The 24853-nt window shown below is 33.8% G+C and overlaps 2 protein-coding genes across 2 annotated transcripts in view; one reads left to right on the forward strand and one right to left on the reverse strand.

Annotated features, from left to right (window-relative positions):
- Positions 1-142: 142 nt before the first annotated feature.
- On the reverse strand, positions 143-1749 carry LOC103499404 (glutathione gamma-glutamylcysteinyltransferase 3-like). The gene is made up of 2 exons (XM_008462408.3): positions 1361-1749; positions 143-808 (listed from the first exon to the last, which is right to left on the reverse strand). Exons 1-2 carry the CDS (start codon positions 1692-1694, stop codon positions 171-173), a joined length of 972 nt encoding a protein of 323 aa, XP_008460630.1. The 5' UTR covers positions 1695-1749; the 3' UTR covers positions 143-170.
- Positions 1750-3564: 1815 nt separating this feature from the next.
- Positions 3565-24853, forward strand: part of LOC103494814 (DNA polymerase zeta catalytic subunit) — a 28619-nt gene continuing 7330 nt past the window's right edge. Inside the window, 22 exon segments of the mRNA XM_008456178.3 lie at positions 3565-3911; positions 4263-4345; positions 4443-4500; positions 7452-7501; positions 7609-7721; positions 7890-7932; positions 9233-9301; positions 10175-10336; positions 10445-10616; positions 10741-10832; positions 10978-11367; positions 12376-13837; positions 14102-14311; positions 14541-14866; positions 15662-15804; positions 16302-16887; positions 18071-18217; positions 19324-19599; positions 21187-21294; positions 22542-22747; positions 22923-23226; positions 23498-24115. Of these exon segments, the coding sequence (XP_008454400.2) occupies positions 3800-3911; positions 4263-4345; positions 4443-4500; positions 7452-7501; positions 7609-7721; positions 7890-7932; positions 9233-9301; positions 10175-10336; positions 10445-10616; positions 10741-10832; positions 10978-11367; positions 12376-13837; positions 14102-14311; positions 14541-14866; positions 15662-15804; positions 16302-16887; positions 18071-18217; positions 19324-19599; positions 21187-21294; positions 22542-22747; positions 22923-23226; positions 23498-24115 (5730 nt within the window). The 5' untranslated portion in view covers positions 3565-3799.

Raw genomic sequence — 24853 nt, forward strand, 5'->3', positions numbered from 1 at the left:
GTTTCTTCCAAATTTAATAATGTTATTTAATCACTTAAAATATATAATACAATAAATTAATATTTTCATTTTCAATATTTAAAATTCGAAAGATATAAGTTTTAATTACTAGAAGTAGTTAGATAGATAATAACATGAAATGTTAATCGAAAACATTCTAATATATAGTTCTACTTTGATAAAATCATGTATCCTCTAGGTAGTCTTATTGCAAGTGTATTCATAGCATCCCACAATAGGGTAAGTGGAACCCAGTGAAAAGGATATTTGAAACGTGCAACATCCAAAATGAGAACCATGTCTTTACCAGCGTGATAACCTCCAATTGGAGAAAAATGACCAGCTCCAGTTTGCTTGAGAACTTCTCTATGGTAGGAAGCGATCACATGACGGTCATTAGAAGATGAACATGATATAACATGCTTACGAAAATCATCCACAGTGCTCTCGTTTGTTCTTATAGCTTTCACTTTAGCACCATTGCAGCGAGCCAAATTCGCTGCCTCATCAAATGTAATACCGTTAGTTTTGATCTTTGCTAAAAGTTCACAACAATCTAGCATAGTCTCATCAAACCATCTCCACGGTCCTTTCCATTTTCTACCGGGATCAATAGAAAGAGCGTTTAGAACAATAGCCAGGGTTGTGAGTCCACAATAAGTAAGTTCTGATTGGGTTTGATGGCAAGAAATCAATTTACAAAACCCTTTCATAGTTCCATCTCCAAGCGCCTCTTCCAAGAGACATTGGCCATCGAAAGAAGTAAAATCTATAGCGGGAGGAGAAGGAAGAACCCTCCGATAAAATCCTGCACCATTATGGGAATTAAGAATTGTCAAGATTTGAAATTTGAAAGACCAATCAATGGGAGGAGAAAGTAGAAGGAAAATTCTACATAATTTGAATGTTTTTAATGGAAGTCTCCTCCTTTTGTTTCTCCCATATTCCACCATAGTGGAAATCTTAACATAGATCGATTGAATTATCAACTTAATTACAAATAGTCTTTATATGTTGAATTATATTAGGTTCGAATTCACAAAAAGTATGCCTTGGCATGAACTTCAACATGTTTAACCGCTTTAAAAAAATATATATGCGAGACAACACTTTATCTTTTTTTCTTTTTGTTGTCTTAAATCAAATCTTATGTGACTACTATGGACTCATTTCTTCTAAGACTTCTATTATTTATTTGGCCATAACGGTCAGATGTATACAAAGAACAAAGTGAGAATCAAGTGAGGGAAAAATATAAAGCTTTCTGTGAGTCAAACCTATTATATATGCTTTAGTTAAACAAAAACTAACTAAGAAAACCTGCATTGTAAATGTACTTGAGAGAGAAACTAAGAATCACCGGTTACAGGAGGAGGAGTGGGATGAGACTGAGGAGGAGAGAATGGGTTGCCACCAAAGCTGTCCGTCCCAGCTTGTTCTCTGTCATGGACTCGCGTTTCCGCCCTATCCTCTTCATTGTCCCCATCCCAAGAACCAAAACAACTCCCAACACTTCTCGCCATTCTCGGAATCCTCTTCCCCACCACCGAAAGATCAGATCCTGAGAGGGCTCCCATCATATTGATCCACTGAACACCGATCAGGGGCCGTGATTTAGGAATTTGGTGGAGGATTAAAGTGAAATAGGGTTTCCATGGATTGAGAATTGGAGTTGATGGACTTCTTAGAAGCATTATTGAAAGATGGAAATCTGTGAGTGAGACGAAGAAGAAGAAACAGTTATTTGTGAGTGGTTTGGAATTTACACGAAGAGAGAAAGTTTCGGAGTATTTTAAAAAATATAGTCTTTTTAAAATTTAAATTACCATGCACATAAAAAAAAGGAAATTTATGGTTTTGAAATTTACGAGAATTTTAGTCAAAATTAAGATTTCAAATCATAAATTTTAAATTTATTGATTTTATTTTTTATCCAAACATGGAAGTTCATTTAAAATCGTAATTATTTTTTCTTTAATATTTTTCTTCCTATTTAACTATTAAACAAATTTGGCAATTTAACACTTTTTTTATTTTAATTCGATTTAATACACATTTTTTAAACACATTAAATTTGGAAATTTTGTAGGTCTTTTTTTCCTTAATACTAACTAAGGTTTTTTCTTCCCATCTAACACATTTAATATAATTATTTTAGCATTTTTTTAGATATTTTGTTAATGTCATATTTTGTTAATATATATCTTCCTAGCAAATTGATGAATGAAAAAAATTTGTATAATTTTGATTGACAAATAATCAAATTAAAATAAAAAATAAATTTAATAAGAAAAATTGAAAATTGAGAATCATAGTATTTAATATATATATATATAAAGAAAAAAATAAAAAAATACAAGTTTGTTAATAAGGAAATAATTAAAATTAGAAAGGTGAGGTTAATTCAATAGGAAAGATATATTTTTAGGATCGAAATTTAAAAATTGAGATATTTATTATATGTATATATATATATATATAAAATGTATGGAATCCACGGGCTAACTCATTCAAATAGTTGACCCATCTTCGGTTGTCAACACAGTTGACTTCGCCTTCACTATCATATTTTTTTTACAATACTTTTCTCATATCTTATTTTTTACATTTACTTTTAAAATAACATTATTAAAAATAACTTATTTTTTTCTAACGTCATTTCGTTCCTTTTCTTTTTAATTATACTTATTTTCTTTTGTTGCCGTACAATAATTTTCATTTTTTTAATACATTGAAATTCTACCAATTTTTAAAAAATAAAAATAATTATTTAAAATTGTCTTTTAAAAAACATAACTAAATATTTAGATCCAAAAGATGACTAAACTTTGTAAAAAGCATAGTAAAATTTGATTTTAAACACATAGTAAAAAGCACTTTTATCATGTGTTCGAAAAATCAAATTTCTACCTATAAGTGCTTTTACACATGTTTAAGAAACATTTTAAGCACGTAGATATTATTTCGCACATTCTAAACTTCTACTATAGATTCCAAAATCATACATTTCAAACTTTTACTATGCGTTCCAAAATCAAACTTTTACCTCTTCTAACTCTTTTGGAGTGCTTTTACGCATATTAGGAGTTGTAAAATAGGTATGAGGTGGTAGCACGATAAAAAGTTGTAATTAAATCATGTTTTAAACCATCTAAATTACTTTTAAAATCACCCAACATAAAACCAACCAATAACAATATTCTCAAAAAGTAAAGCAAAAAAAAAAAAAAAAATCAACTATTCCATTTCGGAGCTAAGATCTAGTTATTAATTAAAAACTCTCTATCAGTGTTACAAATTCAAAATTTTGCTATATTTTATAAAGATCTTTTAACTTATTTTACTATAAATGTCCTAATTTGTTTTTAAGGTAAAAGTATGAAATTGAAGTGTAATTTTATAAATAATAATAATTATAAAAATTATGGTTGCACATTGTGCATAAAATATATATAATACATTCTAAGATAATGAAGGGGTTTGAGTGCAATTTACGAAGAGAAGTTGGAAAACTTTGTAAATCAAACATCCTTAGTGGTGAATAGTGCAGTTTGAGTGTCACTTTGGCATCAAAAAGATTGCCGTGGAAGTTTCCATTATTTACACCATCTAAAAAGGCTTCTCCACCGCGCCATTTTCTTGCGCCAAAAAAATCACACAAACAAAAAGCAAATTGCTCTTCGTTCTGGGACACCAATTCAAATTCACCTACTCATCATCAATGGCTTTTCGTTCTTTCCTTCTCGTGGTTAATGATTCTACATCTTTGTATTTGTTCCGGTGAATTGGAAGCAAGGCAATGGGGGATTCGCAAGCGGAGTCGTGTGTCTTCAGTGTTCGGGTCGTTTCCATTGATTACTATCTTGCCCCTCCAATTCCAGGCCTCGACATATCCTACAGTAGCTTTCAAGGTAAAGTTCACTTCTCTTTCGTACTTTGTTATGGTTTGCTTAGTTTACCCACTGTCGTGACGACAATGGGGTTCTTCTGATTTTCAGTTTTGGTAATCAAGGGCAGGTTTAGGATTCTTTATGCAATTCACAATCTTAAGTCAATGGTAGAATGATAGTGGGAGATTCTATACTCTGTTTTTATTTGGTCGTTCTCCATATGGGTACTACTTGAACTTGACCAAGGAGAGTGTAAAACATGAATGTAGATATTATTTGCTATATGTATTTATTACCCCCTTTATTTTTTATCGAGTATGAACTTAGCTCTGGGGTTGACTAATGTATTATTTCGTATCATTTAATTTGAAGGCGGGAAGGTGAACGAGGTCCCTGTATTGAGAATATATGGTTCCACTCCAGCTGGTCAGAAAACATGCGTTCATGTTCATGGAGTAAGTCTTGTTACTGTGTCTTGAATAGGCATGTGGTTATGTAAATGTAATGTTAGAAAATCAAGCTTTTCATAAACATTTTGATTTGTTTTTTTAGGTTTTACCCTATTTATATGTGCCGTGCTCAGAGATTTTATTGCTGTCCAACGACAAAGGTATGCAACTCATGAATGTGATTATGGTTTTATTTTGGTTATCAAGCCTATTTAATGAGCATGTTACTGTTATATTTCATATTATTTGTTTTACTTTACTTTCCTGATGACAATTTAATCTATATTGTCTGTATATAACGTTAATAACATTTATTATAAATATCCTCTAAAGTTAATACTAACGTAAAGGTTAAATGTTTTACATGGAAAAACTAGTGAAAATATTTATAAATATAGCAAATAAAAAAAAATGATGGTGGGTTTTTGACATATGTTTGGTGTTAAATCATATATCGACCGAAGAACTTGAGTTGATGCGTGAAGGTAAATTTAATATTATATCATCTAACACTTTTCCTCACTGTGGGTTTGAAATAGATAGAAGATTCAACAAGTGGAAATCAATAATAATTAGGGAGGAAATAATATTTTAAGGGTTTGAATATAATACTTCTTGGACCACCTAAGGGTAAGATCAACTTGGACCACCTAAGAATTGATTCAACATGAGCTAAGATCAACTGGTATCTGCATGTACCCGAGGATAAGAGGTCTTTGGTTCAAATCCCATCACTCTCAAGTTATATTACAATACATTAAAAAAAAAAAAAAAAGAATTATAAGACTTCTTGGACCACCTAAGGGTGAGAAGGGTTATTCGGCCATGTAGAAATCTAAGTGTGCAAGCGCATTGACGCTTCCTCTTGGTGCACACTTTACAAGCCTTTCGCCGATTTCTCTTTACAAGATCTAAGTCTTAATTGGAAGTCCTTGTTTTCTTTTGTATTGGAGTTCGTATTGTATTAGTTTGTATTAGTCTATTTAGTTCAGTTAGTCTTCTGCTTTGTTTTTGGCTTTGTATTGCTTAGGTTTTATTTTTGGAACGAAAACGAGACTATTAATTGATCTAATGAAAGAGCCTAATCCTCAAATTACATGAGAGGAAACAAAGAAAAAACTTCAAGCATGCCAATACAAAGCTAGAACCAAATTACACCATAAAGTCCAAAACTTTGAAGAAAAAGTAAAAAAATTCAATTAAACACATAGCTGAAGAGAATCCCAAATTCCTAAGACTTAGGCTCAAACAAGCTTGAAACAAATAGAAGAAAACTTCCACCACAATATCAAATGTTGATGAGGAAAGAGCCCCAAACTTTGAGCTTGATAGAACAAGAAACCATTGTTGAGGACCAAAAAATACAACTTTGAAGTTTGCCAAAGAAATAAAAACTCACGACATGGAATCCCAAGCCCAAGATAAGAAAATGCTCCCACATGCAATTCTTGATCCTTAGGTTTTAGTTATTGGTGTATCCCTTTTATACCTTGACATTAGTCTTATTTCATTGCATCAATGAAGAGACTCGTTTCTTTTCAAAAAGAAAAAAGTGTCCAAGTGCATCATGATCAATTCATTAAATAGCCATTGATTATTTGGGTGGTAAGGTGGTTTATTCAGCCATGTGGAAGTCTAAGAGGCTGTTTTGGGTGTTGAGTTAGTTACTATAGTCAGTGGCTTATAATAGTCAATGAATTATAATAAATTGTGTTTTGATTGCATACTATTTTAGCATGGGTTATAATAGTTTGTGTTTAGAGTGCACCAAATTTTTTTAGTCTGGGTTAGTCAGTAATCTTGGGTCTTTGTATCTTAGTTTTGAGCTGTTTGTATTTGGCATTTCTATGTTTTTTTTTTAATTTGATTTTGGGTATCTCTATTGATCTAAGTTCGGATATGATGAGAGTGCTAAGAGGGTCAACCTAGTTGAGATGTTCGGGTGCACTTGCTTATCCTAAGGGCTTTGATCTTGTCTCTTCTTTGTATTAGCCTTTGAAATGTCTATTCATTTTCTTAATGAAGAGGTTCATTTCCTTTTTTTTTTTTTAAAAAAAGTCTGGGTTACAGATGATGATAGAGGAATTGTGGACGAGGTAGACAATGAGGATTTTCAAATAGTTTTATTGTAGCTAAGTGTGAGTTATAACAATTGGGAACTTCAACTATTATATTGGAAGACCAAACATTGAGTGGGGCAAGTTGGAGGCCAAATGTCCAAGTGTCTCAAGCGCATCAATACTCGTATTTGGGTGATGATCAGTAGCTCATTAAATAGCTTTGAAGTCTTTCAAAGAAAAAACCCTTCTCATTGCATTTTCTCATCAGTTTGGTCGTGTTGTATGTCAGACAATGATACTTTGCAACATTTAATCTCTGATTGCTCATTTTCAAGCCATTGATGATGGGATTTGTTCTCAATTTTTAGTTTTCAGTGGGTGTTTCCAAACTTGTTCAGGGACAACATTCTTCATTTTGTGGCTGGTCCTTTGCGTACAAATCTAAGCTTTTGTGGCACAGTGAAAACTCTTGTATCAGAAATTTGGTCTGAAAGGAATCAGAGGATCTTTCACAATAAATCACTTCCTTGGTTCAATTGTTTCAGTTTAGCTCGCCTCAAAGGCCAAAGCTTCCACTTGACATTCTCGTTCTAAACATTGCAAACTTTTCTATTCTAGACTTATATCTGAATTGGAGTGGTTTTATAACTTAAGTTTGTTCTGTGCTGTCTTTTTATATTTTTATGCCTTTTATTTTCTTACCCTTCTAGGGTTACATGTCCTTTTGACTACTAGCTTCTTTTCATTGTTTCAAAAATTTGTTTCCTCTAAAAAGGTTATAGGGTTTCTGGGTTTGTTTGTTTTGTTTTGTATTTTTTAATGACTATTCCTGCATGCTATATTTTAATTTTCGTGCACTTGCTTGAATCTTTGTTGAATCTATAAGATAGTTGCCAAAATGAGCTTGCTTTAGTGGTATCGATCTGGTCGGACCTTTGTCTCTAGAGGTTGGAGGTTTAGTCCTCATCCCTCATTTGTTGTACTGGAAAAAAAAATCTATGACACTGTTGTGTTATGGTGCTACTGTAGCTTAAGATTTTTATTTTGCACAGGGGAAGCTTTGGGGAATAATGTAGCTCTCGCACTTGAAAAAGCCTTAAAGGTATGCTTCATGAGAACAACTAAGGCTTATGCAATGTATCAGTTACGTGTTTATCCCTCTTATTCTTTCATTGGCAATGGCATTATTTTGGTTCTTTTTGAGCTTAGCTGAAAGGCAATTCTGGTTCAAAGAGGCAGCATGTGCATGGTTATAATCTTGTTCGAGCAAAGAAGCTTTATGGTTACCATTCATCAGAAGAGCTTTTTATGAAGATATATTTGTATCCAAAATGAAACTGAGTGTTTTTTTTGTTTAAATTTAAATTTATTATATAAAAATATGAATTAGTTAAAAATTAATTTATCTATCTGCTATACTGTCTTTATAGGCTTTTGTGTCCATATTAACAGTTTGCAACCTGTGATTGAATGCCTTGACAATAATTTAGATATTATCCACAAGATATCACCCGTGCTGCAAATCTTCTGCTGGTATAATTTTTGAAGTTTCACTTTGCAGCCATATTTCTTATTTTCCTTGTGATTTACATGCTAAATTGGATGGCCAATGGTGGACATTGCAACGACATCTGTTTCTCTGTAACAGATGATGATAGTGTTAGCTGATATGTAACTAAATTCGTTTTTACCCATAAGCTTACGTTTGGGTTAATTGGTGCTTTAAGATGACATCAGAGCGGGTAGCAGGTGACCAATGAGGTCATGTGTCCAAGTCCCTGCAATGTTATTTCCTCCTCATTTAAAATTAATTTTCACTTGTTGGGTCTTTTTCATATTTCGAGCTCTCAAAAGCGAGGGGGAGTGTTAGATGATATATAATAAATTTGCATTCACCGATAAGCTTAAGCTTTTGGATCAATCGGTGATTTAAGAATTTGCTTAACGTAATGTTTTGTTGATGTATACTATATGGAGAATTTGCAGTGAAAATGTGTGTCTTATGTTAGAAATTCAAATTACAAACTATATCAAGGGCTTGAACTTCTGAGATTGATGCTGTAAATGAGACGAATTTTGAGAATAACTTTTGGTTATTTTTTAAGCCCTATTTTTAATGAAGTCTACAGCAATCACTCTCTCATCATTTTCATCTGCTGTTATAATCCAAAACTAGTTATAATTAAAAGTTCTTTCATTGATTGATATATTGTGTATTATTTTCTACTTATTTTAAGATTTTAAATACTTTCTCGTTTTCAGCTTTTATTAATTAGTTGAGTTCTTAATATTTGATTCAAAACATCCAATTGATCTAAATGCACTATGAGGATTCTAGCTATATAATTTTGCACTTCTCGAGAAATATTTAAATTGATTTCCAGCCTACTTTTTTTGGATAGGAATACTTTTATTGTCTAAGTTTTGAAAATTCCTTTTGAGAATATATTTATATTCCTATTTTTTTTAAAAAATAATTTAAATAACTTTTCTACTTTCCCTCCTCTCCAATTGGAAAGGTTTTTTGTAATTATCACACGAGGTGTATTTATTTATTTTTATTTTTATAATTTCATACTATCAAATTTCTTATTAAAAAAACAATTTTTAAGTTAAAATATTTGATTTCTAATGTTGATTTCAAATATCTGTGTTATTCTTCTATTTAATGTTTGTTTCTGTTTCATCCAGACCTCAGGTTTGGTCCTGTCACCACATCATAACTTTAACCAAAATGTTCAATTGTACCATGTGGATGTTTTGCTTGTGCCATTTGTAGGCAGCTTGGAAGATCTGTGTTTAGTGACTGTATTTACTCCTTTTCTTTCTCCAGAATGGTGCTGTTCTCGAGAAGAGTTTACAGCCATATGAATCCCACATACCATTTGTCCTGCAGTTCCTTGTGAGTAGCTTTATGAGTTTCAACATAGTTATAAATAAGAGATACACTCATCTACTTTGTAATTGGTAGACTAATGGATTTCATCCAGCTTCCTGATCTAGTTGCAATTTAGTTTCTATGTTTATTTGCTCCCTTGTTCTCTTTCTCGTTCTTTTGGGCGTATGTGCATGTGCATCTCTTTCATGTGGTATTTGTGAACGGGTAAGCTTAGTTTTCACTCCTTTTAGTTATTGTGGTGGATGTGCATGTCATCCTGGATAATCCACTAGAGGTATAAGCTCACTGTCAATTAAATTTTACCATTAGTCTTTTTTGTCTTGGTCTCATTAAGGCTCAATAGTGGAATTATAGTAACAATTCACTATAAAGCTAATTGAATGAAGTCTAAGCTAGCTGTTAACTTGATTTTAGTATTAGCCTTTTATCTTGCTCTCATCAAGGCTGGAGAATAGTTCTATAACATAACTTAGTCAAATTTACGTTGAAGTATTAGGTACTTAACTTGCTTTTGTTTAATATTGCACCTTTCGCAATTATCCTTGATTTTATTACTTACTCTTAGCACTTTGCTTATCACATATATAAAATCTTATATTACGTGGGTTATTTAAGGTACCCATCTTCAATTAGTGTATCTCCATTAGTGTGTGGCTCCTATTTTGCTGCGGTCAAAGCCATTTTTCTTCTTGAGGCTATCATACTCTGTTTTAGAAATGCAGGTCTCTACATTGCTTTTCCCTTCGTTCTGTATCATAAATATCTTCTAGTAAACAGTTAAGCATTCACTTCATTTGGTACTTTGGAAGCTTTATTTTTTTAATCTTTATTTGTGTAGCGCTTGACCTTTTTGATCTGAAGTACTGTTTCTGCTAGGTTGACTATAATTTGTATGGTATGGGTCTTCTGCATCTAGTGAAATTGAAGTTCCGTCTTCCAGTACCAGATGCTCCGGGGAAGAAATTAGATGAGATTTTTCGGTACATGCATGAGAATCATGCAATGGATAATCCAACTTACATGCCATCTGATCCTCAGGTTTCCATTGTTCTTTTGCTGCCCCCACCCGTAGAAAAGTATAACAATATGCGTAATTGAATGTATTGATTAGGAAAGTAATGGGTGTTCTCTTGGACATTTCATTAGGCAGATACAAGTAATGAAGCAGCATCAACTTCACCAGTATGGATATCTTCTAAAATTCCAACAGATTGGATGTGGAAATTTCCTACTTCAATGGATACCTTAGATGACAATGGAATCAATTTCTGTAAACGTCAAAGTGTTTGTGAACTTGAGGGAGATGTTACTGTAGAAGGTTCATTCGGCTTCTTAATATTTGACTTGAAAATAATTTCTTTTAACAGGTTCTGCTAGAGGGGTTCCTTATAACTCATTTATTTCCTTGTGATGTTAAGGCTTTTTAAAATTTTGTTCTCCAGATATTCTCAATCAACATTCTAAACTGTACACATCTTTTTCTCAAAACCATTCGGACGTGAAAATGGTTCAATCACTTGTATCAATTTGGGAGGTCTGACATTATCCTTTTTTCCTCCTATAGTGTTGTATTTATTGCATTCATGTGCAAAAACTGTATGATGGATTATTTAGCTGTAATACGCAATTGGTACATATACATGCTTGTTCAGTGAAGTTGCTTCTTGTCTGTATCCCAGGAGTATAGGAGAACTGGCGTGCAGGAGGCACCACTGCCACCTGATCCTGGAAAACCATTGGCGAAAGAAGTTTTGGAGACTTTCTCACCTGATATGGACTATGAGAAAAAATTGACTGAACTATATGAGAGACCAAAAAGTCCATCAGTGTTAACTCCACTTGAAAAAGATGAAAGGTTGGTGCAGTCCTTGACATCCTCAGTTAATGAAGCAAATATAACTAGAGTAGGATGTTCTGAGGGCGAGTCTCTGAAACATGTTGAGGAGACAGGCAGAACTAATTCAGACTTGTTTTTCGCTTCTTCATTTGAAGATCATGACAAAATGCTGACTGAAGGAGAGGATCTTGTCCCAAGATTGTCTATGGATGAAGTTCAAGTAACTCCCAAGGTAGCTAATTGCTGTTCTTGTTGGGGTTCTCTCTCTCTTTTGCTTGGATGTCAATTGTCACGCTGATTCTGCTCTTGATATATAAATTTTTATGTTACCTTATGCTCTAATACTACGTTAAATTGTTATTTCACCTACTTTAGGGATGTGGTTTATCAAGTGTTTTTGGCAGTAAATGACACAACCTGACAAGGATCGATAAATTGCTCTTAGTCTTGACTGTTTCCTTCCTTCACTACATTTGGGGGGGGGGGGGGGGGGGGGGGAGGGTATGGGTGTAATTTGAGGATCATTCTTCTTTCACACTCTATCTCAGTTTCTTTTCCTTGATCATATGTTCTTATCAGCCCCTTGATCTACTCAAACAATTCTTCGATGTCTATAAATTATTTTAGAGAATGTTGTTGATGAGAAAATTGATGCATATTCCTCTTTGCTTTATCCTTAGGAGTTTTTCTTTTCAATATTAATAGGCAAATTTCCAGGGCATGGATTTTTCAAATCTTCTCAGTATTTTCTCTCATTTGTTTAAAAAATAATTGAAGTGCATATGATGAATTATATTAAAGACATTAACCATAGCTGGAATGCTTTTTAAAACGCTTGTTAGTTTGCTGTTTTGGTTTTATGTTTCTCTTTGGTATTCTGTTTTGTTTATGTTTTTGGTACAATTATGTCTCTAAGGTTTGTCTTTTTAGCAAATTATTAGCCTCTTTCATTTATTTAATGATAAGTCTTGGAATTCTTTTCAAAAAAAAAAATAAAAAAATAAAAAAAAATAAAAAAAAAGAAAGAAAGAAAGAAAGAAAGAAGAAGAAAATAGGTTTAGTAAGGTGAAGTTTAGTGGGAACTGAATTCTATTTGGTTAGTGGTGAAAAATGAGAAGATAAAAAAGTGATCATAACAGTGGGTTTTAGCCCATTTCGAGTTGAACCAAATGTTTGATTTTATTCCAACGTCAGTCATGTTTGGGTTTGAAAGCTTATTTTGGAATATTCATCTTTTCAGGCTGTCGACGAGGAGGCACTAGGACTCTTGAGATGGCTAGCTACTTCTCACGCGGCACAAGATATTAATTCTGATGACGAACTTCTTTGCGAGACAATTTTGGGGCCCTTGTTGCCTGCAGCAAACATGGATCAAGTGCTAGAGAGAGCTAGCCAGGATTATGGTTCTGAGTCTCAAAAGGAGTGTCAAGACATTCTTGATTCAGTTGAAGATTTAGATGGATTTGAGGGGTTTAACAAGACAAAATGTTGTCCAGATGATGAGCATTTTTTCAGGTCTTCGTCTGAAGAAACTATTCCCCAACTTGATGGTGCTGCAGATGATATGTTCTCTTCTTCTGGAGGGTCGACTGAAAACTCACCTGATAGAGATCTTAATGTTGAGAATGAAAGATCTTCCAAACTTGCAATATTATTGCATGGCATTGATTCAGGTTCTTGCAGTCACAAAAAAGAGAAATCATTTTGGGGATCTTTACCTTTTCATGAGGCTGAGAAAGTGAATACAGATTCGACGTGTGTCAATTCTTGCAGGCCTGACATATGGACAAGTTCGACCAAAGATTCTGAGTTCATTAGTTGCTTTTCAAGTGAAGATGGAGGGCAGGTGGATGTTACATTACGAAATGCAGGTACAGGCACACATAACTCCAGGGAAGGCCGTTCTGTAAGTGATTTAATGAGGAGGAAGCGTAACTCTCGAAATGAGCCACTTGACTGTGGATATGGTAAAGCTCAAAATTTTACTGTTGATAGCAGGCAAAAAAAAGTATGGTCAAGAGACTTGAATTCTGGAGTGCTGCGGTCCAATGAGAACAGCTTGAGATTTCGGGATTCTTCCCATTTGATGCCATGTTTAACTAATCCAAATGCAAGCGTTAATGTGTTTTATGAAAATAAGCCTGCTTATTCTAATAGTTCCATGTATGGTAGACTGCCGCTTGTAGATGTGTGTGATGGCTTTGAACAGGCTAGCTTACCCAATGTAGGAGAAATCCCTGGATCTGAGACAGTTTCAGGTCCTTCACAAGTGTGCTTTGATCCTTGGCTTTCTGAGGCAGAGACCCCAGGCGTAGGTCCTGCTTCTCTTGGTGGTTGTGAAATCTTGGCTAGCAAGAAATCTAATTCTGGTGTGTGTAATGCTGATGCTCATGACAGCACACCTTCCATGCAATGTGCAGACGGGGATTATTTCTCTCCAAGTACAAAAAGAAGATTTCTTTTGGGTAATCAGAATAGTAATGATAGAAAACAAAAAGATGATGCCGTTTTGCCTGGGCTTGGTCAGTCTATGTCTATGGTTACCAATTTTGATGGTGAGCAAATATTATCAATTGGTTTGACTACCTGCAGAAAGCCACCAAATGCAGATTTGGTGCACAAGGAGCCCTTTGCTTCAACTTCGTCTACCATGTCCTGGAAACGTGCTTTTTTGAAGCAAAAAGATGTTGAAGGGGAAACAGGTTAAATTCTATTTTCTTTATGCACGTGGTATTGGTACTTGTCTACCTTTCTGGATTAATTTTTGCATGAAGACATTTATCCTTCGGGGTAGAAATGCAGGGTTTATGATTTTTATATTTTATTTATTATTTCTGTTGGGAAATTGAAGTGTCACTGATCTTATGATTCCCTTCCTTGCAAGTGATAAATTTAAATAACAAGAACTTTGGATGAACTTTTTCTTGCTGAAATGGTACTGACTAAAATAACCTTGATTTCTCCAGGGAGAGCTTTGGATGATCTTTTGCCATTTTTTCTAGACAGAGATAAGAATGATATTTTTGAAGATCATGGTTACAGTTCTCCTAAAGAAGCTGCCATGGGTGTTCCCATTCACTATCGAAATGATGGCTCCTTCATGTATATTTTAACACCTGTAAACTCACCTCCTTCTACAGACAGTGTTCGTCAGTGGGTAACTACTGCACAAGGAGGTGATAACCAGAACTCAACAGGGCATATATTGTTTTTTTTTTTTTTTTTGTTTCTGTTCTCTTGTTCGTGTGTATTTTTGTTTTTTTTTTTAAATTTTTGGGATGTCTAGAAACACCAAGTTGACAAGTCTAATACATGTAGATCCTTCATGTTAATTGGAAAATTACTCTTTAAGCTTTATGTGGGCAGATGAACCTTTGAAGGACTTGTTAAATATTTCATTTGCAGCTCTCAGGATCAACTCAGGAAAAACATTAGTTGATGATCGGAACAAGCCTCTGCCACAACCTGCTTCTTCATCTCATACTAGTCATACAGTAAATCATGGAGGTCTGCCTAACTCATCTGCAGATGAAACATCTGTTCCTGAAAATTTAGAACCAGTTAAAAGTGGAGTTACAGGAGAAGTAAGAGCTTGTGCAAGTTTGTCACAAGATGCTTCTCAAATTTCTGGCCCAGATGGGATATCAAAAGCTACTCCTCTCAGCCAAATTGGGTTTCGTGATCCTGCAAGTGTTGGAGGCATTCAGCAGTTAACATTGTTGAGCATAGAGGTATTCATTACATTATATCTCATTTTTATTTCACGTGCTTAATACAGGTAGCAACGGATATTAAAATACTGTTTGATACTGTTCACTTTATGTAATGGAACTTGAAATACCTTTTCTTTGCATGGAGTTTTGAATACCTTTTCTTCTGGAAATTCAGTGGGTCCTGATAGCCTCTTCGTTTTGATATGGTTTCTTGTACTTGTCTATTGGGATGCATTATTGAGATTTTGGCTCAATGTTTTTACTAGCTTAGAAACTTGCTCGTATATGAGGGATTTATCTCTCTCTCTCTCTCTCTCTCTCTCTCTCTTTTAAATTCAAAATTTACAACCTTTTCTTATAAGGAATATTTTATTGATAAAATGAAAAATTACAACATAGGAAACGTAGAGGTAGATCATAAATAAAGCTAACCAAAAACACCAAAAGAATTCAACAATACATGAATACCCCAAATAGCTTTGGAAAAAAACTCAACCACTAACCCTGATTTCTCAGAAAGGAATTTCAAGTATAAATATCAGAAAAGAATAATTGCTGAAACTTATAGAAAGACTACACCGTAATCTGCTGTTAATCAAAATTTCAAATCACTCTAAGCTTCTCTGGAAATTCTAGAGTCTCTTTCACCCTCAAATGACCCACTTCATAGCTCTGATTGAGTTAATCCTACATTATTTTAGCCTTCTTACCATAGGAAAAAGATCTGATCTTGCTTTGTTTTAGGAACTTGTGCTTAATATGACACTGTTCATGTTTTAATTCATTACCTCATCCTTGTCTCTGGTTGTCAAGGTTCAAGCAGAATGTAGGGGTGATCTCAGGCCCGATCCTCAACTTGATGCTGTCAAGATGATAGCTCTTGCTATTCAGACTGATAGTGGCCCCGTTGTTGAAGTTGTTTTAATCTTATGTACTAACATTGATTCATCTAAGAGGTATGGTATTTATGGCCACAATGAAAAAGTTTGATCTTGAACCATTGCCTTTGTTGATTTTTTGAGTTTATGGTGAATTTACCCTGGTGATCCTGAGATTTTTGCTGCATTCAAGGATTTTATTAGAACGTTGATTTATAACTAATGGAGTCCTTCAAGTATGGATATTACAAATTTTATGCTATCTATTTGTTAAGATAGGTGCACATATGCATATCTCCTTTTTATCCTAATTTGTTCTTGATTTGGTTTTGTATTTGTGAGACATTTTGTTTTTGTTTTTGCTCTTTTGGGTGCTTGTGAGAAATTTCTGGTGCATGCCTTGCTGTCCAGTCATTATTACTTTATGTACAAGGGAGTATTATAGTAATTAAATGTCCGAAATTATAAAATCGGCCAATTTCTAGAAGTAAAAAATAAAAATGATATAGTTTAAATGTCTTCTTCTTTATTGACACACTTTTTTTTGGTGTGATAATGTATCATTTCTTTTCCAGAAACTGCTATGGGATAGGCTACAAAGTTTTGGTTCATCACGAAGAGAAGTGTTTATTTCAAAGTTTTATGAAAATTATATATTTAACTGACCCAGATATTTTGATTGGCTGGGATATTCAAGGTAGTTCTCTTGGATATTTGGCAGAAAGAGCTTCTCAGCTTGGTATAAATCTACTAAATAAGATATCTAGGACACCAGATGAAGCCAAGATGTTGGATGGAGATTCAAAAACTCACACAGAAATTCCAGAAAACTTGGTTTCCGAGTTGGTAGATTCTGATTCTACTGTAGTAGAAGATATGATAATTGAGGATGAATGGGGTCGAACACATGCCAGTGGAATCCATATTGGTGGTAGGATTGTTCTAAATCTATGGAGGCTTATGCGCAATGAAGTTAAGCTTAATATCTACACGCTTGAAGCTGTTGCTGAAGCTGTTTTGAGACGAAAATTACCTTACATCCATCATCGGGTATTAACACAATGGTTTAACAGTGGTCCTCGACAAGCAAGATTTCGGTGCATTGAATACGTGATGGAAAGAGCAAAGTTGAACCTTCAATTAATGAGTCAGCTCGATATGGTATTTTCATATTATTTGTCATAAAATATGATAGTTTTTTGTAAACATATGGGTGTAGGTTACTGTATCTGCTGGCCAAGTAACTTTCATTTTCTAATACTTCCAAGTTTTTAGAGTTCCTTTTCGCATGCATTTGAAAAGGGGTGACACTCAAAACACTTCATACTTTCATGGATCATGTAGCATGCATATCCTATACCATGGTGGACAACTATCCATCACAAAGAGTTTCCATCTTTGTAACTGAAAGTGGAAACATTGGAAAAATATTTTTTCCCATTGGCAGGATAAGTTATTTTGTATTAGAAGTAGATTTGGTAGAGGCTAGAGAGCCCCACCTTTTAATTATTTTGCCTCTCTTCATCTTGCAATAATTTTGATGTCTGAATTATATGAAAATATTAATTAGCTAAACCGAAATATATTGTAAAAATAAGATTTTTAGAAAGAAAATATAATGTAAGTGCTTTATTTTTTTGAATGAGAATTTATCACCTTAGAGTAGGAGACTTGACCTTTTTTTGTTTATTTTTTCTTGTTTTATTTTGTCATAATATGTTAATGGATAAATTTTAGCCCTCCTTTTGAGATTAATGGTGCTTCCTTTGGTGAATGGTTTCTCGATAATTTATGGAATCGGAGGAGTTGTTAGTTCGTAGAAGGCAATTGGGATAATGACTATAATCTTTCTTATTGAGTTCTTCCCTTGGGGTTTTTGCTTCTAAGATTTTTTGAGCGGATTTCTTTTTTCTTTGATTAAGAATAATTGGATCATTTCTTAAATTAATTTGTTGCACTTTTCTTTTTGGAATTCAATGCACACTGCAAAAGATATTGGCAAAACAGGAGTATTTTCTTTTTAAAGAATCTATTAGATGATATAATATTGAATTTGCCTTCACCTATTAGCTTTAGCTTTTTGGGTAGTCTGTGAACTAACAGAACTTTTCATTGACAAAATTAAAAGACTCTATCGTTCAAATTTAAACAGAAGAGTGTTAAAAGTTTGGCTTTGTAGGTTGGTATTTTGGTTTGGGTTCAGCATTATCTTTTCCTCCCTTCTTCATCCTATATACTTTTGGTTTGTATCTCTAAATTGTACTCTCTTATGGATATATTTATTTACATAAGGTAATTCTTTCATTCACATGATGACTACTATATCACATTGTGTACCTTGCAGATAAATAGAACTTCAGAACTTGCTCGTGTGTTTGGCATTGAATTTTTTTCTGTTCTATCTCGAGGCTCACAATATCGTGTTGAATCTATGTTACTAAGATTGGCTCATAGTCAAAATTATCTGGCAGTCTCCCCCGGGAATTTGCAGGTATGAATGGATGGTCATTTGCTCTTCCCTGAATAATTTTGATAATGTAGGAAATTGTACTACGGCTTCTTTTATGTTTATGTTGTCTACTTTGTTAATGTTTTTATCCAAGGTGTACTTTGTGATAATTTGTTTGCATGCATCTCATGTATATCACCATTTAATGATTATTTTTCACAATATATTAGCAAGAAATTTAGTTGGAGAAGACAAGATTGAAGCACCCTTCTCTTTTTTTGTGATCGGTATACCAGGTTGGGGCTGGGGGACAAATTTAATCCTGATGATATCACCCAGAGGTCTATTTTCATTTATATTCCCTACAATGAATATTAGTAAGAGAGAAGGGTGCATTATTTTGTCAATTATTTTTCAATAATGGTATACCAGGTTGGGGGTAGGTGTTATGCTTTCTTTCAAGATTATTACTTGTGTGAATTTGATGTCTGTTATCATACATAATTTTGTCAGTTACTTTTCATGATCATTACGTTGTTTTTCCGGCGAAATCGTATCTATGATCAATTTCCTAGTGTGTGTTGTTTTTATCTTGCTGTGAATATGTGTCTGTGTGAGTCTCCTTTTTTAGGCTGTTATGGGTCATGGGTTTATGCTACTTCTTGAGCTTATATGCATCTGCCCTTTTGAATAGCAGTTTTGCTATGGTTCTTCCTATAGACATAATTGGTTGTTCAAACCGAGGACCTTCAATAATATATGGCTGTCTTAAAAAAAAAGTTGGAAATTTTGTATAAGAATCAATTGATTGGTGGAATGTGTAAATACTGTATTTGTAGTTTGAGTATTTCTCTTTACATACTTGATGCTTGATGATTTATCTGTTTACATAATCTCTGACTATGTATTATGTGTATTTTTTTCTTCTTTTTCTCTCACCTTTCTTTAAATTTTTCATTCAAGGATATCAAGGTGAATTTCATTACATAATTATAACCCAAAAGTTTTTCAATGCTTTGTGGCCTTTATGCCTTTTCAGTTTTTTTTTTATCATCTAAATCTAGCTTTTGGTTTTTCCTTTTGTTTATTATATTTATGATTCCATTATGATAATATTGTCTATCTTGGCATGTTTGTTTTTTTGTTAGGTCGCATCTCAACCTGCAATGGAATGCCTGCCACTTGTGATGGAACCTGAGTCTGGCTTTTATGCTGATCCTGTGGTCGTTTTAGATTTCCAGTCTCTTTATCCATCCATGATAATTGCTTACAATCTTTGCTTTTGTACATGCTTGGGAAAAGTAGCCCCTTCAAAGGTCAATACACTAGGGGTTATTTCATATTCACCAGAACAACAGGTTGTCAACGAACTGAAAGATCAGATACTGTTCACTCCTAATGGTGCAATGTACGTAACACCAAAGGTAGTTCTCTGAAACTAGGTCTTTATACGATAATATGGAATATAAAGAGTGACAATATGAAAAATGAAGAATATTGCAGCGGATTCTACAGGCCTAGCTAATAAATTTTAGCTGATAGGCATTAATATATGACTACAACACCAAAATAGTTTTATGTTGTAGGTAGTGATTCTATTAGCTTTTGGTTTAGTGTTTTCTTTCCTACCAAGAAGGAGGTTATTGACAATTGTTTTTCGACCTTAGCAAGTGTCTATTTTTCTTCCTTTTTTTTCTGTCTTGTTTTTCTTCCCTTTACAATGATCTTTTTTTCTCATTTACTTGGTAGACATGAGAATAAGGAGAATCAGAATGTATTAATGAAGATGACACTAAAACATGTATTATATTTCTAATTTTCTAGTCGACCATTAAAAGAATTTTAGAGTACAGTTGTTAGTTCTATTAGATTTTGGTTTAATGTCTTCCTTTCTACCATGAACGAGGTTATTGATAGAAATTCCTTTTGATGTTAGCAAGCATCAATTTGTTGTTTTTTTTTTTATTTAATTTCTTTCTGATGATATTTAAGGTCTTGTTTACTTAGTAGGTTCGGGGCTGAGAGCATTGTTAAGGTCTTCTTTTGGAACCAATGATGGAGAGGAACCATCAGGCGTTCAATAAAACATAATCAACTTTTTTTCCTAAAGAGGAGACAAGCTTCTATATTATTAATTAACTCAAAGTACAAGAGAGTTATACATTGAAAATAATAGAGAAGCCTAGAGATGGAGGGGAGAGAGGATCAGTAGATGCACCCAAACATCTCAACTAGGTTGACACCCCCGTAGCACACTCATCATATCCAAAATACAAGACCAATACTAAGGTCATGAAAAGACCAATGTAACAACCAAAATAACAATATAAGCTACCTACAAAACCATTGTTATCAATGTCTTGTTAATGGCTGTGTATTTTTGTAAATATTTACCCCCTTTTTTATTATGGTTTTACCATATTTTTGGCTAAATGGATCACCCTTTTATAACTCCATTTCTGGACTGTGGGGTCTTCACACCATGTCTTTCGTAGTATTTCACATATCAACTTTTTAATGAAGAAATGGAATAAAAATTTTAATATTGCACATACTAATATTATGTTAGAGTAGGAATAAAGAAAAAGGCATCTTATCATTATTTGTGTTGTTATTGCTGCTATTTATTTATTTATTATACTAATCTTTTTGTTCACAAACTAGATTCGGTCTTAATTAACTATGTGACCTATTGGGTGGGATCAAATTAGAACTAATGAAATGCATCCCATAAAAAAAGTTAGGAGACCCATTGCAAAAGTAATTAATTAAGGAAGGATGATAAAAATTGTAGAAACAAACTGTGGGATCGATGAATTTGAAGATTGGAATGAGATTAGGGGATCTCTCTCTTTTGATCTTGGCCTACAGATTTTCTAATCATCGTTCTGATGAGTAAATCCTCCCGTAGGTTTTTTGTCTTATCACTAATGGTAGAAAACACTAAAAATCCTATGGTGTAGTGGTATCAAAATGATGACATCAGTGCTTTGTTCCCTATTATTTCTCAGGTTCGTAAAGGTATATTACCTCGTCTTCTGGAGGAGATATTATTGACTAGAATCATGGTAAAACAGGAAATGAAAAAGCTGGCTCCATCACAGAAAGTTCTTCAGAGGGTACGTCTATTTCAGACTACAGTAGTCTTAGTCTTTTAGCAAATCATTGCTGTTGGTAATAACAATAATTTGCAAATGTATTGATGTTTTTGTTTTCATCACATGATATTAATTTTGGAAAACTATTTTATATATGAACAAGATAAGAGTTTATAGATGTTATTCGATTATATAATGCATAACATGCATTTGATTTTTCCAATATGTGATCCGTGACATACATGAAGAACAAATGTGATCGGAAACCTTTAATTTCAGTTTTAGTTAATATTTTATAAATGTACATTTAACCTTGTTCGTTTGTGTGTTTTTACTTGAAACTAGTGTAGGAAAAGTAGCATGACTAGTTCTAGCCCCGTTTTGTAGCCAATTGGTTTTTTAAGTTTTTATTCCTAAAATTGAGTTTATGATTACTATCTCTATCTATAACTTATTTGTTTTCTTATCTATTTTCCACCTACATTTTCAACAACCAAGTCAAAAAATTTGAAAACTAAAAAAAAAAAAGTTTTCAAAAACTTGTTTTTGTTTTTAGAATTTGACTAGAATTCAAGTGTTTCTTTCTTAAATGTGAAAACCATAGTGGGAAATCTAGGAGAAAACCAACCCAAATTTCAAAAACGGGAAACTAAAAACGAAGTCTTTTCCAAATGGGGCCTTGGTAATTGAAATTACCCAAATACATTAAAATTTAACTATTACTTTGTAAAAGATTTCTAACTTTGTACTTGACACATATTGAGCGTCTTTTATCGAATAAATAATATATGACAGAATACATTAAAAATTTTCACGTCAAACAATGTTTTTATAGATGTTTGTTGTAGATTTTCTTCTTCTTGGCCTGTGTTCTTCCTTAAATGTGTTTGTCTCTTATTTTTTCTTCTATTTGGAAATCTTGTATTTTGGAGCAGTATTGTCTTTTCATTATATCAATGAAATATTTGTTTCCTAAAAAAACAATGTTTTTAAAGATTACTGGTACCTGAAAAAGGCTTTTTTTTTTTTTTTGTCTCTCTATATTTTAAATATTTATTTAAAGAATATCCCTGTGTTTTTTTTTGTTTGTTTGTTTTGTGTTCCGCAACTAAGTTGAACATTTCCTTCGTGACATTCAGTAAAGTGTACATAAAATTCCTTGTTTCCTTGGATTATCTTATTTCATTAGTGCCTCTTGATCATGCCCTGGATCACAGATTCACACTATTACAAGTGTATTGCTGAGTCTGATTTATTACGCTTCCCAGGTATTTAATGCTAGACAACTTGCTTTGAAGCTAATAGCAAATGTAACATATGGCTACACAGCAGCTGGTTTTAGTGGTCGTATGCCTTGTGCTGAGCTTGCAGATAGTATTGTTCAGTGTGGCCGCCGTACACTAGAAAGTGCAATCTCATTTGTTAATTCACAGGAGAAATGGAAGGCTAAAGTTATTTATGGGGATACTGACAGGTATGATATCTAATTAATTTTGACCAGTATGAGTTAAAACTGTGTTGAGCTGACAGCGTAGTAAACAAAAATTTAACATTCTAAATTTCTTACCTTTGGGCATTTTAGAGTGGGGAAATGGGGTTTGGTTGAGGACCTTTTAGATTTAAGTGCGTGCTTTTCCCTTCTCATGCAGCATGTTTGTTCTTCTAAAGGGACGTACAGTCGAACAGGCTTTTGGCATTGGACAGGAGATTGCATCTGCAATCTCTGCAATGAATCCCAATCCAGTCACACTTAAGATGGAGAAAGTTTATTCCCCTTGCTTCCTTCTCACTAAGAAGCGTTATGTTGGCTACAGTTTTGAAAGCCCTGAACAAATTGAACCTATCTTTGATGCTAAAGGCATTGAGACTGTACGGAGAGATACCTGTGCAGCTGTGGCAAAGACAATGGAGCAATCATTGAGGCTTTTCTTTGAACATCAGGATATTTCGGAGGTGCTTTCTCTATCTGTCGCTTCCTTTAAAATTAGTTGTCAGATAATGTAACACTCGAGAATGTAAAAGAAGTTGTCAGATAATGTAACTATTAGATCATATATATTTATAGCTTTTAACTGCTGTTGACTTGAGACCATTACATTGTTTGGTCTGAGGGAACGGAATATCTAAAACTTCAAGGAAGCTTAGAATTACTTGTTTTGCTAATTCTTAATGTTGAATTTCTCAATACCTGCTTGGGTGATTGAATCAGTTTTTCAATGCACAGATCAAAACATATTTGCAGCGTCAATGGAAGCGGATTCTTTCTGGAAGGGTTTCAATTCAAGATTTTATCTTTGCAAAGGAGGTACGGCTGGGTACATATCGCACAAGGGGTCCATCCGCACTTCCACCCGCAGCAATTGTGGCCACTAAAGCAATGAGAATTGATCCGAGGGCAGAACCACGCTATGCTGAGCGAATTCCTTATGTTGTAATTTATAGGGAGCCTGGAGCTCGCCTTGCGGATATGGTTGTTGATCCAATGGATCTTTTGGCTGTGGATTCCCCCTACAGATTGAACACTCTATATTACATCAACAAACAAATAATACCCGCCCTGCAAAGAGTTTTCAGTCTTGTTGGAGCCAACTTAAATCAGTGGTTTTTGGAGATGCCTCGTCCTGTCAGGGAGGTGTTTTTTAAACAACCTGTATCAGCCGCAAATCCTAACCGAACCCGGATTGATTATTACTACCTATCCAAGCATTGTATACTATGTGGTGAGTTAGTCCAAACCTCTTCTAATTTATGCAACCAGTGTCTACAGAATGAAGCTGCATCTACCACTGCGATAATCAGAAGAACTTCAAAGTTAGAGAGTGAAATGCAACACCTTGCTGCCGTAAGTACCATTGCAATATTTCTTCTATTTTATTAGGTTTCTTGGTTTCTTTGGTTACACCAATCTTCTTTCAACAGAATCTGATGCCCTTGTAGCATGCTCTTTGATTTACTTGATCCGTTTGGTGATTACCAAAGTTTTATTGACGAACATATATGATCCATTTTATTGGAAAATTTGCAAAAACCATCCATACAATATTACTAAGCATAAAATGTAATATGGATTAGTGTTTGATTTTAGTTTGTTGGTTGGTTGGTAGGCTTAAATCTATTGTATTGGTACACTTTTGAATCATAATAAAGATTTGTCTAGTTTTAGACTCTTTGATACCTGTCTGCATCACAGTTGCACCCTCAAACTACCCTTTTTAAAGTTCCAATACCGTAATAACTAGATACTACCATCAGAACTCCATTAGTGGTTGGCTGCATTACCGTTGCACCCACAAACTAGCCTTTAAAGTTTCAAAGCCATTATAACTGTAATCGACTTTTTTAGGGAAGTTCCTTCCCTTAAAGTCTTCCTCTTGGTATTCTTTTACCCTAGGATTCAAGGGTTTTCGTTTCAAGATATTAATTGTAGTTGGGTGAATTTTATTGTTCCTTATTCATCTTTTATTGCTCTGTTACTTTTAACCATTTGTTGTTGTTCTGTTAAATCTGTGTGGATCTGTTCTTTGTATACTTTCTCTGTTAATGTTCTATCTTGGAGCATTAATCTCTTTTCATTCTCATG

The sequence above is a fragment of the Cucumis melo genome, chromosome 5 (genome assembly GCF_025177605.1).
Source record: "Cucumis melo cultivar AY chromosome 5, USDA_Cmelo_AY_1.0, whole genome shotgun sequence".
Lineage (NCBI taxonomy): Eukaryota > Viridiplantae > Streptophyta > Magnoliopsida > Cucurbitales > Cucurbitaceae > Cucumis > Cucumis melo.

Coding starts and splice junctions, on each gene's coding strand:
- LOC103499404 (XM_008462408.3), bottom strand. CDS start 1,694: ATGCTTCTAAGAAGTCCATCAACTCCAATTCTCAATCCATGGAAACCC. Junction 809..1,360: donor CACTCCTCCTCCTGTAACCG/GTGATTCTTAGT, acceptor ATAATGGTGCAG/GATTTTATCGGAGGGTTCTT.